The sequence below is a fragment of the Octodon degus genome, unplaced genomic scaffold (genome assembly GCF_000260255.1).
Source record: "Octodon degus isolate 3935 unplaced genomic scaffold, OctDeg1.0 scaffold00004, whole genome shotgun sequence".
Lineage (NCBI taxonomy): Eukaryota > Metazoa > Chordata > Mammalia > Rodentia > Octodontidae > Octodon > Octodon degus.
In genome coordinates, this window is record NW_004524580.1 from 30,058,305 (window position 1) to 30,073,591 (window position 15,287).

The following is a 15,287-nucleotide window of genomic DNA, read 5'->3' on the forward strand; positions in this document are numbered from 1 at the left end:
CTGCTCAAACTTCATCAGCAAAGGTACTGAGCGGCAGGGCACTCAGGTGGGCACTAGCTCAGGGGGCAGACCTACGCTTAGAGCAGGGCTGTCACTGAGAGCTCGACACAGGGTAGTGGCTCCTGCTGCAGGGGAGGACACGTCACCCCGCACCCCGTTCTAGGCACTGTCCTAGGACAGCATCACCCGCCTCCCCGAGGCAGAGCCTGTGGGCGCCTTGATCTTGGACTTACCAGCCTCCAGGACTGGCTGGAAGAACATTTCTGTTCTTCATAAATCACCCAGTCCCACGCTTTTGTTACACAGCCAAATGGAGCAAGGAACACACTAGATTTCTACAGGTCTGGGGACATGGCTGTGCACGCCTGTGGGGCTGGGCAGGAGGACTGCTGTGAGTTTTAGGCCAGCCTAAACTGCAGAGCAAGACCGTCTTAACAAACAAAAAGTTCAGAACGGCACAGACACATCAACTTCCAAGGCTCCCATCCAGGGGCCCTCCCAAGTCAGCGGTCCTGTGGCTGTCCTATGATTCTGCTCCCAGCTCATTGCCCAGTTCTTCGTGGGTGTGGACCGCATCCACGTCACTAATCTCTGTGACACACAAATCTTTATTTCTGTACAACCTTTCTAGAATAAATTCTTTGCTTTTATAGTGATATTCAGACACTCACTGAATTTTTCCGTATCACCAATTTTTCCCAGAACTCATTTTCCCTCTGCAGCAGGGCCCTCTGGCACGGTCGACACTAATCTGTTTAATTTCAGTAGCAGTCAGTACAGAGCCACACAGACAGAACACACCACAGACAGTCGACTAAGCACTGGACTGGAAAACGGGAATCCCCAAGATTTAAAAAATCAAAGAATCAGACAAATAGAATTTTTTATAGGACTTCAATTTTCAAAAACAGCACAAATGCCAGTAGTTACATTTCACGTTTTTTACAAAAGATGCGTGCGCTGTGGAAGAATACTGTTGAGCCCGAGATCCAGAGTGCCCGTCCCTCCTCAGGAAGGAAGGACCTGTGCAGTCAGAGCCCCCCAGACCCACTGTACAAGGACACATCAGGGGCCTGCGGGTCAGATCCAGCTACTTAGGGGCCTCGTGATGTTAAAGGGTTGTTCAGAACAAACTGGAGACCACCGCAGAAGAACGCGCGATGAAGACACAGGTGTCCCGCAGTTACGTGCTAGCTGGCCTTTTACAGGCAAGTCTGCGACGACCCTTGCTGTACCCACCAGCAGCTGCAGCTGGAGTAGGAGTGTGGTGGTGGCAGGTGCTAAACCAGACACGGGGTGCCTGCCCTGTCAGCACTGCGCGTCCAGAGGGAGGCACTTCTGCGTGACTATGGACATTTCCACAATATCATCACATCTCTAAGGGGCAGCGCCAATTACGTAGCCCTTGGTCATCAGGCCAGCTCAGGAAATCACGGTATTTATTCTCAGGGACTGAAGCATTGTGACGTTTCCTGTGCCAGCCACAACGGTCGGCAGTTCGGAGTGGACCGAGACCACTGTTACCCGAGGTGGTGGTTTCGAGCTTGTCAAAAGTGACAGTACTGCTGCATTTAAATAACAACCATAGAAATGAGATCACACCTTGATTTGCTATTTGCAGAAGCAAGAACTTAGTGGCAACTTATTTCAACAATAAGAGATGGAAAATGAAAGAAAGGGGAGGTGCAGAACCAGGTTTCAGAGACTCCCAGCAATCTGGCACATGCTCTTAGCCTGCAATGGTCCTGCTGGGAAGCCAGCAGCCTTCTTCGTGGTTTGTTAGTTTCTTTCTGGTTGCTTTCTTTCTTTCTGAGATGGGATCTCACTGTGCAGTTCAGGCTGGCCTTGAGCTCACTATGTAGCCCAGGCTGGTCTTGAGCTCACAACAATCCTCTGCCTCAGCTTCCTGAGTGCTGCCTTCACAGGCAGGTGCCACCATGCCCAGCGCCCAGCAGCCTTTTTATTAAAAGGACGACAGGTCCACGAGCGAACACCTTAAAAGCAGGACCAGCTAGCTCAGAGCTGCCTGTCACAGCGGCGTGGCGTGTGCCAAGATCCCAGGCGGTGGTGGTCATCCAGCTCGGGGACACTGAGGTAGGTGACTTCCAGACTTCCAAGCCAGCACTTTCTAAACCTTGATGCGATCTGGGCTGGCTTCTTTGTGTACCCGCCTCCTGGGAAACACCTTCCGCTTAAGAGCAATTAACTAAATGATGAAAAAGAGAAAACGTTTTAATTTTCCACATGGCTGGAAGCCTATTAATGTATCACCCTTATTTTCTATGAATCATACCCTTAGTCTCAGATGACAAAGCAGGCACTGAGCGGTTTCCTCCCTGAAAACACAGCCCCAGCCCTGGTCAGTGTACACAGGTTCCAGCCCAGGGAGACAGAGTGCTCACATGATTTAGGGTATCTAACCAAGGCCTGCATCTGCAGACGCCTGCGCAGCCTTCACGGAGCAGAGCTCCATTCAATGTCCGCGTGTCAGGTCCCGTTGGCAGGGACTGGCTCGGTTTGTTCATGGAGACGCTGCCTCTGATTGTGAGACGTGATTTGAAAACCAAACACTAATATTAAAAATCCTGTCAGAACTTTTTCTGAGCTTCACCTAACAGCAGTCACTTAGAAATGAAAATATCCCCAAGGATGCGTGCGCTGTTGTGAAAAGTTCCTCTGTACACGGGCAGCGCAGACCTGGGATGGGTATGTTTCCCCACAAATACAGCTGCTCACGCATATGTGGAAGGGCAAGTCTGACAGCCACCATAACAAAGTGACAGTGGGGAGAAAGCAAGTTTCTTCACGGTCTCCACACGGAAGCCCCAGCGTCTCCTTGCACCCAGGAATGGCCGACCCCTGGCTGGCTGAGGACCCGGGCCAGGCAGAGGGCAGCTGGCCCATCCCGGGGTGTGTCTAGATGGCCCTGCACAGTCAGGCCGGCTCCCAGTGGTTGGGTCTGGAGTGCGTGATGCTGGGAACCAGGGGGAGTGATTAATAAACTCCTCTGCTGATTGTCTGGCAGAGTTCTGGCTGGGATTAAGGGGGCGAGCGCTATGCCGACCTGGGGACACAAGGGACAGAAAGAGCCTTGTCCCTCCCTTGGTGCTCTTGCTGCCTTGTGGGTGCCAAGAACTGCTCTCCTCTGCGATGCCCCTCGGCCAAGCCACTCTGCCTTTAGCCAGCAACCATGGGCTGAACCCTCCACAAAGCGAGCCAAATCAATCTCTCCCCTTTAACTTTGTGTGTTGGGTATTTTGTCTCAGTAACAAGAAAAGTAATTAAGGGGCCGAGGAGATGGCTCAGTGGAATAAGCGCTTCCCTGGCAAGCGCAAGGGCCTAAGTTCAATCCCCGGTTCCGTGCAAAAAAAAAAAAAAAAAAAGAAGAAGAAGAAAAGTAATTAAGACCCCACTTTCTCCTGTGCCCCAGAAGCTCCTTCTGGCTGGCTCTGTCCCACCCGGGAGCCTGGGGCCGATGTCCCCTCCTCAGTGGCCAGTGGCCAGAGTAGCGGCATCCTGCCTGCTTGTCCTGTCTCCGCGCAGGAAGCCCTGACCTCAGGTGCTGGGAATCAAGCTGCCCCGTGGCTCCCATCTATGATTCTTTGAGCCTTTGTAACCTTTGTTTCTGGGTGCTTCACACCTGCAGCCTAAGCATCCTCCTCCTCCAGCAGAGGTGAGTGGGGCTGGGACTAGGAGGGCCTGGAGAGGGACAGAGGGGACAGGAAGAGGATGGAGGACGGGGCAGGGAGTGAGAGGGGGGTGAGGTGGAGCTAGAAGAGAAGCGAGGGGGAGAACCCAGCCTTGGCACAGGAAATGCAAGCGGACACATACTGAGCCAGCACTGCAGGGACACTAAGAGCCCAGAGGACCCCACCGCCACCCAAGGGAGCCCACAGAAACAGGCTTGGCAGAGGGGTCCGGTGGGACAGGGCTGGGAACAGAGCCTCTTGGCCTCAGCCTCAACTTCTCCTGCCTGACTGCAGTCGGAGTCAGACGGTAAGGGGATGGTGGTTGCTAGGTCAGGCTGCCCAGAAGTGACCTATACAGTGACGCAGAGACGCCAGGAGACACCAGCAGCACCCTGTCAGATGTGTCACTTACCTGCTCAGCAAAAAATGAGAAGACTGTGAAAATGATCAGTGTGGCCAGGACACAGTGGGTCCAGAACTTCAGCTTGTCGCGGTAGGCCCTCCTGCCGGGAGAAGCAGACATGGAGGGAGGGTGAGCCCAGCCCCTTGCCGAGGGGTCCCCCAGGGAGCCAGCCCTGCCTGCATCTACAACGTATAGCTCTTTACTATGCGGAGTCCCAGCTACACGGAAAACCCAGGTACATGTTTTTCAAATCACTTAAGAAGTCAGTAAATGTCTTACAGACACTCAAAGCACTAAAAGCTGGGTGGGCACGGTGGTGCACACCTATAACCCCACCTGGGAGGCTGAGGCCAGAGGACCACAGACTGGAGGCCAGCCTGGGCTAGCGTGAGACCCTGTCCCACAAATGGCAATTATTAGTCTGTGTTTTCAGAAAGAAATTACACAGCAAGTAACATAAGACAGAGAAGCTGTCGCTGTGAGCCCTAGCTGCATGTCAAGGGGACGGGACTGGGGGGGCCTCACCACTCCCGCAGTTCGTGCATGTGCAAGAAGCGGTTCCGGTACTCCCTGGGCAGCTCAAACTGGGACGGCACAGGGAACATGGACTCATAGAAGTCCCGGAGCACGGCCTTCACGGTCTGCGCGTCTTTGTGGTTGTGGTCAATGTTGTCGTTCAAGCAAACAAACTTCCTGCGAAGACCAAGTTGGGTTACTGGGGCCTCACCAGCAGAAAACAGATGTGCACACCAACTGTCTTTTACTTCTTTCATTTTTTTGACACAAGGTCTTGCTGTGCAGTTCTGGCTGGCCTTGACCTCACTCTGTAACCCTGGCTGGCTCTCAACTTGCTGTGATCTTCCTGCCTCAGCCTCCGAGTGCTGGGAGGACAGGTGTGCGCCTCCATGCCTGAGTATTTCAAATGGACATCTGTACTGTCAGTACACTGACTGGTGGCATTCTCTGGAGAGTCCTCTCTACCAAATATTGCTTTGGAAATTCCTCACCCTTGCAACCAGAGCTGGTGTCAGTCACCCCGAAAGAGGCCGGTAGCGCAGTGAGACCACTCCATGTATGACCCCCACTTCATGCAGCCTGAGCTCAGAGCCAGTGGTGCGGCCAGCTAACAGGACACTGCATTAGCATGAAGAAAAGCCAGTGGGGACTGAGGAAACTGCCCCAAAGTGACAGCAACCTGTGTAGCACAGTGCAAGTAACAGGGACAGCACTGCTGGTGGCCTTGGCTCGGGGATGTCCACCTCCCCCACCGGGTGCTCAAGCACCAGGGCTGGTGAAGGCAGCAGCTGGTACACCTCCTTGAGTACTTCAAGGCAAAAATTATACCAGGGCAATGAAACGCAGCCAGCGAGATGGGATCCTGACGTGGACAGAGCAGTTAAACCTTCAGATCCACGAGCAGGCATGGTGAGGACCAGGCCAGAACCGGCCAGAACTGGAGAAGCAGAGGCCCAAGGTTTGTGGCCACAGAACCGGCTGTGGCCCGATACACAGAGTGTGGAGGGTTCAGCAGGCAGAGTGAAGACGGAAGAGAAACCTCTGGCTTTAGCAGCAACGAATGTACCTGACACACCATGAACTAGAGCCAGGCGCTTACAGATGGGGGGTGCAAGCTGTCCTGATGGGTGATGCCAGGAGAACCGCTAGTAACTTCTTTAGGGTGACTATGTGGCTGTATTTTAAGGATCCTTACATTGAGGCACATACTGAAAAAACAGATAAAATGAGATTTACTTGAAAGAACCTGGCAAGGAGAGATGGAGAAGTGGGTGCACTCAGATGAAATGAGCACATGCAAGCTGGCATGGTGGCCCACGCCTGGAATTCCAGCACTCAGGAGGCTAAGGCGGGAGGATCGTGGTGAGCTGAAAGCCAGCCTGAGTGAGTTCAAGGCCAGGCAGGACGGCAGAGCAAGACCCTGCCTAAAAAAATGGCGAAACTAAAAAGCAAATGTAAGTCAGTGCTTTCTGGAGACTGACGTGCACACAGAGGCCCCTGGTTACCTGTCCTGAGCGCCTGGCTTGCCTTACAAGGACCCAGGAGCTGCGTCAGCCAAGTGCAATCCATGAGCTTTGACAACATTCTGCACTAAAAATAAATGGATGCAGCACAGGCCGACGCCAGCTCTCGGTACTCAGGGAGAGCGAAGGCTGCACAGCAGGCAGCTCCGTGAGGCGGGGCCGAGTTCAGGGTTCGTGTCTTGGGTCTTTCAAGAACGGGACTGCAGAAGACCAGCAGGGCAGAGGAGTCAGAAGTCAGGCTCCTGCCCACCCAGATACTTTGTTCAAGGGGCAAATGTGTCCCTAAGCTGACACCAAGGGATGCAGGGTAGTTACTTGGGAGGCTAAGGCAGGAGGATCACAGGTTAGAGGCCAGCCTGGGCAAATTCACAGACAACGCTGTGGTCTGAAGGTTGTGTTGACCTCAAAAGAGTCAAAGTACACAGTGTGAAAAATTCCCACAGCCCAAGCAAGACCCAGAGCACAGGCACAGGCCCCTGTGCCACCCAAAGGTGCTCCAAAAATCCTTAGTGACGTTTTCTCGAGGCCCGAGACAAGCCGGTGTGGCCAGCAGCTGCTGGCTGCACCCCATCGTCTTGGCTGCACGCCAGAGAGGTTCATTTTCAGGAAGTCCAGGATTTTACTGGGTTCCTGAGGAAGCTATGCCGAAAAGATGTTTTATTTTTCTCAAGATTCTCTTTCCCCTTCCTCATCCACAGAAAAATGGAATTTGTAAGGAAGCAAAAATCAGTCTTAAAATGCTGTATTTAGAAGTTCTACAATTTGGATCATTTATAAATATAATCCCAATTCAAATGAGGCAAACCTGCAGATGTGGGCGGGGTGATAGCTGGGGGGGGCATAAACATCTGCCCGCAATTGCAAGCTCCGGAGTTGGATCCCCAGTACCAAAGGAGTAAAGAGAAACATACCTGAAGACATCCAGGAGGGCCTACAGGCGAGAAACACCACCATTCACTTTATATGCCAAGATCTTTTTGAATTTCTCAAGGAAACTGATGAAATAGCTATTTCCTACTTAAATTCAAAAACTCAAAGGCAGGCACACCTTCGTAATTCCAGCACTTAGGAGGGCCTGAGGCAGGAAGATCATCAGGAAGTTGAGGCCAGCCTGGCTACACCAAGAGTTCAAGCAAACTCGTAGTTAGATCCTGCTCAAAAAAACCCTAACATGCTGGGCACGGTGGGGCTTGCCAATAATCCCAGCACTCGGGAGGCTGAGGCAGGAGGATCACATGAGTCCTAGGCCAGCCTGGTCTATATAATGCACTCAAGGCCAGCCTGAGCTACATAGCGTGTGCTCGCTTCGGCAGCACATATACTGAGCTACATAGCGAGACCCTGTCTCAAAAAGACAAAACAAAAAACCACAGTCACAACAAACATAGTCACAACAAAAACCTTTCAAAAAGCAGATTCTTAAGCTGTTTTTATCAAGCCAAATAAGGTAGCAGTTAGAGCCAGGTCTGAATGCTCAGAGCTGTGTGAGACAGAAAATGTGTTCATCTGGGGCTGGCCGGAGTCCGTGGGCTGCCTCACCTGCATCCTCCAAGCTGACCTGGGCCTGGACTCCGGCCTCCGGAACCACTCCAAATTCACTCCTGCAGTCCACGCAGCCACCAGGACTCATGGCAGGCCGAGAGCCACCACCCGGTGCAGTGTCAGCTCCTCTGCCCCCTCCTTTCTCTGCCACCCGCCTGTGGGTCCAAACTCTGGACCTCCTCTCTCTTCCTTCTTTCCCAAATCACTGTTTTTCTTTTCTTTTTTAGGTTTTTTTTGAGACAGGGTTTCACTACTTAACCCAGGCCAGCCTCAAACTCGCAGCGATCTCCTGCCTCCCTCCAGAGTTCTGCATCAGCATACCTGGCTCTTTTTCTTACAATGTTCTACCCCAAACACCTTCCCCTCTTCTCGGGCCTTTCTTCCCATCTAGATTCTTTTTTTTTTTGGCAGAACTGGGGATTGAACTCAGGCCCTTGTGCTTGCCAGGCAAGTGCTTATTCTACTGAGCTATCTCCCCGGCCCTCTTGGGCCTTTCTTGCCTCCATCTCCTAGGTGGTGGGGTTGGAAGAGACCCAAGATCCCTGGTAGAGTCTCTGGAAGTACATGCACCCACACTCATATCTTTACCAGCAAATAAAATAGCAGTTTGTGCAAAATGAGAAAATCCCGTGTACATGAGCGAAAAATCTGCATTGTGGTACCTTTGAAAGAGATTCTCATTTTAGCATAGTAACGTGTATGAAAACTCAGAGTTGGCCAAACACAATTCAGGAAAATAAAACAATGACTTGTGGGAGTCAGTACCTGGGGTTTTTCCTTATGTCATCCAGCTGGCCGACCACATGAGAAACGTTGGTTCGGATCATTTTAAAAGCGATTTCTTCCTCCCCCATGATCTCAAACCTAGTTGTCCAAACACAGTGAAAGAGGTGAAACATTCGATGCCTAGGAACACAAAACACAGTGCCAGTACACAGCGCTGCGGCAGCTTCACTGGCCATCCACGGAATGGCTCACTAGGTACTGCCAGGACACAACTCACACGGGTGGTTTTGTTTGTTTTATGAGACAGGGTCTCAGTCCAGGTTGGCCCTGAACTCACTGTTAGCCCAGGCTGGCCCTGAACCCACAGTGATCCTCCTGCCTCAGCCTCCTGAGTGCTGAGGTCACAGGTGTGTGCCCCCACACCTGGCTCACATGAGGTTTGCTTTTTTTAAACAAAATTTTTTTTTTCTGATGCCAGAAATTGAGCCTGGGACCTTGTGCTTGGCAGGCTCACATGAGTTTTAAAGCCTACTTCACAGATGAAGCACTGCACTGACTCTGGGAGATGTACCACGTGTACCTGCACACAGGGACGCTGGGGGGGGGGGGCGGGACAGAGCAGAATGTAAACAGTTTAGTTCCGCCAAGCCCTCAAGGGCTCCTAAGTGGGGGAGCTTCCCAGAGGTGACTGGCTGGGTGGGCAGGGGTGGGGTGGGGGTGGGGATGATACTCAGAGTGGATTGGTCCACTCCCGGGTTACAGCTGAGCACAAGGCTGGGAGGTGGCGCCTACTTGGAGGAGCAGGCGGGCTGTGACCAGAAGCTGCGTGCCCGGAAGGGCGTGCCCTCCTCCTCCTGTGATCCCTCTCTGCTCTCCAACCCTGCTATGCCAGAGCTGTTTCCTCCCCTGCCTCTCTGTCCTGCCACCCGAGGAACAAACCGGTATGAACTACGAGCCAAAGTAAACCTTTCCTTCTTAAAAAATACAAAGCAATGTGCTGTGGAGAAGCCACCAACCTTGTCATACGACACCAAATACTGAGGCGTGCACTTGCCTGTACTTGTTTTTGTCCTTGTATGCTTTGTGGATTTTGTCAGTCACCGGCTTACAGTTGGTCACCAGACTCTTGGTCACTGGTGGCTTTGAGAAAGCACAGGTGGTTAGGAAACAGGATGGGGAAGAGGGCGAAAAAAGCAAGGGGGGCCTCTGCCCAGGCACAGAGCGAAGGGACTGCCACCACCCAGGACCAAGAGGAAAACTAAAAATCACACGGGTACACTGCAGCCCCTGCATTGTCAGCTGTCTTTGTAAATAAAGTTTTATTTTAGTCACACACTATATTACACTATGTCAAAAAGGCCCCGAGTTCAATCCAAAAAAAAAAAAAAAAAAAAAAAAAAAAACTCTGCCAGTCCTGATAGCGCACACTTGTGAGCCTAACGCTCAGGAAGCTGAGGCAGGCAGATTGCTGAGAGCTCCAGCCCGGCGTGGGCTACATAGTGAAGTCAAGGACAGCCTGAGCTACCATCAGACCCTATCTCCAAACTTGACCATCTTCAGCCTTGACTGCCTGCTGCTGCCATGAAGGTCGAGCTCTGCACCTTCAGCGGGCTCAAGATCTACGGGGACACGGGGGGCGCTACGCCAGGACCGGCAGGAAGGCCGTCCAGTTTCTGAATATGAAATGCGAGTCTGCATTCCTTCCCACGAGAAATCCTCGGCAAATAAACTGGACTGTCCTCTACAAAAGAAAACACAAACAGGGACAGTCGGAAGAAATTCAGAAGAATGCGACAAGCAGTCCAGCTTCAGAGCGCCATCGCTGGTACATCTCTTGCTGGCATAACGGCCAAGAGGAATCAGAAACCAGAAGTTAGAAAGGCCCAAAGAGAACAAGCTATCAGGGCTGCCAAGGAAGGACAAAAGGCTAAGCTAGCAGCTAGAAAGACTGCAGTGGCGGCTGCTGAGGCTCCCGCAAAGGCAGCACCTATGCAGAAGGCTGGGAAGCCTGAAAGTTGCTGCTCCAAGCGCTGGTGGAAAATGCTACATCGGCAGGTCAGATTTTCAAATAAAGATCTGTAGTTCTAATTTGTGCTGGATTTTTACAATAGAAATGTTGGGTCTATGTAGTAATAGATGAATATCCAATTAAGAATTTAAAATGGGGCCGGGGAGATGGCTCAGTAGAATAAGTGCTTCCCTGGCAAGTGCAAGGGCCTGAGTTCAATCCCCGGTTCCACAAAAAAAAAAAAAAAAAAAAAAATTTAAGACCTAGACAAATCCAGCTGATTTCCTGGGCATGGGGTTATGGCTCTCTACAGTGTGTATGCTAAGTATGCACGAGGCCGAGGACTCTGCTCTCAGTGCCAAAATGTTCCTTGGCATAATGCCTCCTAAGATCAATCTTTTGGTTGGCAAGATGTTAAAGGATGTAAAAGACCTATAGTTATAGTTGAATGCTTCTTTATTCTGTTCATATATAGGATTCTAGTTACATGGCTACAAAATATGTGTGCACAGATTTAGTTCAACTTAATTAAAATAAGATTTTCTATCATCAAAAAAGAAAAAAAAGAAAACCTTAGAATATTATGAACTAGTCTGTTTATTACAATTCTTTCTTCTTTCTTTCTCTCTGTCTTGTCTTGCTTTCTTTCTTTCTTTCTTTCTTTCTTTCTTTCTGTACTGGGGATTGAATCCAGGGCCTTCAACTTGAGCCATATCCCTGTTTTTATTCTGACACATGGTCTTGCTAAATAAGTAATTTTTTATTGTGACTATGATTGCCAGAGCTATTTGTTAAAGAAAATGTCTGTGGGAGAGAACACTACTAAAAAGTACGTGTGACATAACCACTACCTCGGTCACCCAGGAGGTGGGCTCATACGCATGCTCGGGGGGGGGGGGGACACGAGGGCCTTCAGAGCTCAGTCACCCTGCACCTCATCACGACCACCTCCACCATAATTCCACGCTGTCTCTCATCTACCCACAAGCCCACTGCAACCACTGTGCTTGTGCCTAGGTCAGACCCTCCCAGTGCAGCCCTCTGCACACGGCTCCAGGACCAAAGTCTCCAGTGACTGCCCAGAGGCCTCCTCATGGAGCCCTGTGTGCTGGCCACCCACAGCCTGATCACAGCCATTTCTCCTTGGCTGATATCCCCAGAGATGACCTGGGGTGCTTGTGTCCTGCTGAACCTGAGCAGGGAACGCACTGCAGATTGGTCTGCCTGCCTGTTGAGGGGGAACCACAAGCTGGGGACCTCAGGGATCCCCCAGCACTCACCAGGTTGGGGTCATAGTAGGCCTCCTGGGTGGGTGGCACTGCATGCAGCTGGGTAACATTAGCAGGAAGCATTTTTGAGCAATTTATTAGCATGTGCTCCAGACCAGTCAGATCCTAACACAGCAAAATACACAGATAAACGCGTTGAGTACATTACAGGTAACGCTTGTGGTTTTTAAGCTAAAAATCATGTAAAATCTACCAAAGACAACTTAAATGCTACCCTCCGAGTTTCTTTAGTATGATTTTGTGTGAGTGTGGTTTCTCAACACAGGGTCTTACTCAGTAGTCCAGGATGCCTTAAACTCACTGTACAGTCCAGGCTGGCTTCAAACATGTGGTGATCCTCCTGCCTCAGTCTCCAGAGTAGTAAAATTACAAGCGCTGACCTCACGCTGGCTTTGGACATGATTCTCAATATTATAAAGATCTCCAGGGCTGGTGAGATGGCTCAGTGGTCTAAAGCACCTACTTAGAACAAGCTTAGCAAAGCCCAAGGACCACAGTTCAATCCCCCAGCACCACATGCCAGCCAGCCCCGCCCCCGGTGGGCTGAGCTGGCCACAACACACACACACACACACACACACACAAATAAATAAATAAATAAAATTTAAAAAAATAAAATAAAATAAAGATCTCCAGCAAGCCCAGCAGGAAACAATGCCAACATGAACATCTTGTCCTCACCTTGAAGGAGCAGGCCCCGCCGTAGACTCCCCTCGTAGGCAAGGTGCCCAAGGTGCCCCCAGGCTCCCATGGCTAGGGAAGGTGGTTGATGTGGGTCTGATGGTGGCAGGTAGCCACGCCAGGACCCACACGCAACCTCACACATAGGTGCCCCGCGCATGGCTCCTCCCCACAGAATACGGCTCAGTCCCTAGAAAGTAACCTCACTGGGTGTGGTGGTACACCCGAGATCCCAGCACTTGGGAGGCTGAGGCACAAGGATTTCTGAGAGTTCAAGCCCAGCTTGGGCTATATAGCGAGATTATGTGGCAAAAAACAAGCAAACATTTCATGAAGTAGAAACTTCAAGCTTGGTCCTAATTCTGGTAGAACAGAGACCCATTCTGCACCCACATAACTATAAAGAACACCTGCTGCTCACGTTACGCTGAAACCCGCACGGGAACGGGGCACTGCGTGTCACCTATCACAGGAAACGTCACCGTGCGGGGGCAAGGCAGCAGCCCACCTGCAAGCTCAGTGGCAGCTCGTGGACCCTGGTGGCCAGCGTCCGGATCTCACGGTCTGAGAGGACACCTGAGTGGTCCGTGTCCACCTCGTCGAAAACCTGGGATACGTTCAACGGCTGCACGGCGCTCATGAGGTAGTAGAAGTAGGAGAAGGCGAACTGCATGTCCTCCGAGTGGCGCACCTTGTGTAAGGATGTCTTGTCAAACTCCTCAGGGAACCTGGGAACGCAGGGCAGTGAGCCCGCCGCGCAAGGCCACGGGCGCTGGCGGTCACCAGACGCCAGGCCAACCCCGCGGCAGCACTGGACTCACATGTCCTGCAGCTCCTGCATGACCACACGGTCGACCATGTGCGGCATGTGTGCGGGGACCTTCCGTGACGTGAACCCGAACTTGCTGTTGAGGATTTTGTTCACGTAACGGAGCGAATCTGCAAATGTGTCCTGGAGCCGCCGGCCAGTGTGGCTGCTGTCGGTGAGGTAGGCCAGCTGGGTCCTGAGCGCTGCTTCCTCCTGGAAAAGGAATCGTTTCTTACAAGAGGCAACATTACCGACTCAGGCACGGCACGGTGGTGCCCGTCTGTAACCCCAGGGATTGGGAGATTGAGGCAGGAGGAGCCTCACAGTTGGAGGCAGCATAACCTCCCTGCGGCCCTGGGCAGGCAGGATGCACGCACTGCACGGCTCGCACCCACCCGGCCAGCCTCTAGTCATGCTTCCAGTTCTTCATCTGCAAAAGGAGGCCAGAGGTAAGAGCCGGGGAATATCATCCCAGCCATGCCACAGGCCCAGGGACACTCATCTGTCACTAACCACGTTTTCTTTTGAGACCCCGCACAGGACACCTGGCCTTGGTCGAAGGAGCCCAGGCCTGGCTCTGCCCCACTGCAGTCATCAGGAGAGGGGGAAAGGCAAACACCCTGCACCTGCCCAGCCATATCCTGCCGCAGGGCAGCTTCCTGAGCTGCCAGCTGGGACAGGAAGTGCCCTCAGGGGGCAGCTTACAGAGCTCTGGGCAGTAAGCTCAAATCCTGTGGTGGAGTACCCAGAGGTGTGGGGTCAACAGCAGCTGTGGCCACACCGTCACTCGTCACTTGCTAGCCACAGATTCTAGGAGCTGGCATACCTCCAGGAGATCCTGGAAGTACTTTGTCTTCTCCCACGGCAGAAACCCACTGTAAGGGCTGGCCTGCTGCAGCTTCCTCCGGGGCAGCATGGCTCTGGCAGCATCTGCAGGGTCTGCAGCGATGGCCTCTGCCTGCTTTCCCTCCTTTTCCACCACAAGTCTCTCCTCTGTCGCAGGCATTGCAGGTGGAGGAACTGGGAGCGAGAGCTGGCCTCTGAGCCCAACCTCGCTGGTACCTGGCACTGGGCCCTCAGTTTCCAACTGAAACCTGGCTCTGGTCTCCAAGACTAGGGCTGGGGCTGAGTTGCTGCTGTTCCTTTTCTCCATCCCTGCCGGGGAAGGTGGCGGCTGGGATTTCTGCGTGCCTTTGACACTGTTGGGGGTTCTGCGATCCAGCTTTCCTGGGGCCTGCACACCGTCCTTGGTCTCAACTGTGAGTGGGGCTGGACTGACCGCAGCGTCTGGGAAGCTTGTGAGAAAGGGTCTCAGCAAGGCTGACTTGGACAAGTTGTAGCCTTTCTCTGTGATGTCACCCTGCACCAGCTGCCTGTCTAAGACCCTGAGCCTGGCCTGCGCCTCTCTGGGGAGCAGAGAGACATTCACCCAGGGGACTCGCAGCTCCTCCAAGAGCCTCCCTGTGCGACCACCTCCGTGCCTGTGGGCTTTTGGGAAACGCTTTTCCTCAGGAATGTCCTCAAAGAGGACCTCAGCCTCAGGCAGTGGCGTTGTGGGGCTGCCTGCAAGTGTGCGGGGCCTATGGGTGGTGGCGTTCAGCATGGGGCCCTCCCTTGTGTCCACCTCAACGGCTATCTGCAGCCTGAACTCCTGGTCGGCAGCGTCCTGCAGCGTGAGGTTCAGGTAGAGGGTGGTGGCGTTCATGCCGCCGTGCAGCAGCAGGTGCACGGTCTTCCACTTGTTGGCAACCGACGCGTGTCGGATCACAGGGTTGTCGCTGTAGGACCCCTCCACGCCTCTCTTGGCGATCTCTGCAAAGCTGAAGTAGGGCAGCCGCTCGCCCTTCGGAAGAACATAGTGCGTCTGGTTTGGGAGAAGGGTTACTTTGTACAACTCGTGAAAATGATCTGGAGGGAAAAACACACAAACAGGGCTTTTTGGTAAAAACAGCATTTTTACTACCTCTTCTTTCATTGTCTAGGTGAGTTTTCACAAGAAGGACTTTACAATAACCAGAACTTTGGACACAGCCCTTACAGGCGCAGCGCCAACTTTGCCGTCTGAGCAACCGGCATCGTGAAGAGGCCAGCTGAGCCACACG

The 15,287-nt window shown here is 52.5% G+C and overlaps 1 protein-coding gene across 1 annotated transcript in view; it reads right to left on the minus strand.

Annotated features, from left to right (window-relative positions):
* Positions 1 to 1,868: 1,868 nt before the first annotated feature.
* The window catches only part of Gnptab (N-acetylglucosamine-1-phosphate transferase alpha and beta subunits), a 30,843-nt gene continuing 17,424 nt past the window's right edge, over positions 1,869 to 15,287 (minus strand). The window contains exons 13-21 of the mRNA XM_004623917.2: positions 14,012 to 15,093; positions 13,199 to 13,398; positions 12,886 to 13,105; positions 11,688 to 11,801; positions 9,454 to 9,539; positions 8,439 to 8,537; positions 4,618 to 4,785; positions 4,102 to 4,192; positions 1,869 to 2,206 (exon numbers count right to left, since the gene is read on the minus strand). Of these exons, the coding sequence (XP_004623974.1) occupies positions 2,129 to 2,206; positions 4,102 to 4,192; positions 4,618 to 4,785; positions 8,439 to 8,537; positions 9,454 to 9,539; positions 11,688 to 11,801; positions 12,886 to 13,105; positions 13,199 to 13,398; positions 14,012 to 15,093 (2,138 nt within the window). The 3' untranslated portion in view covers positions 1,869 to 2,128. The remainder of the gene's footprint in view (positions 2,207 to 4,101; positions 4,193 to 4,617; positions 4,786 to 8,438; positions 8,538 to 9,453; positions 9,540 to 11,687; positions 11,802 to 12,885; positions 13,106 to 13,198; positions 13,399 to 14,011; positions 15,094 to 15,287) is intronic.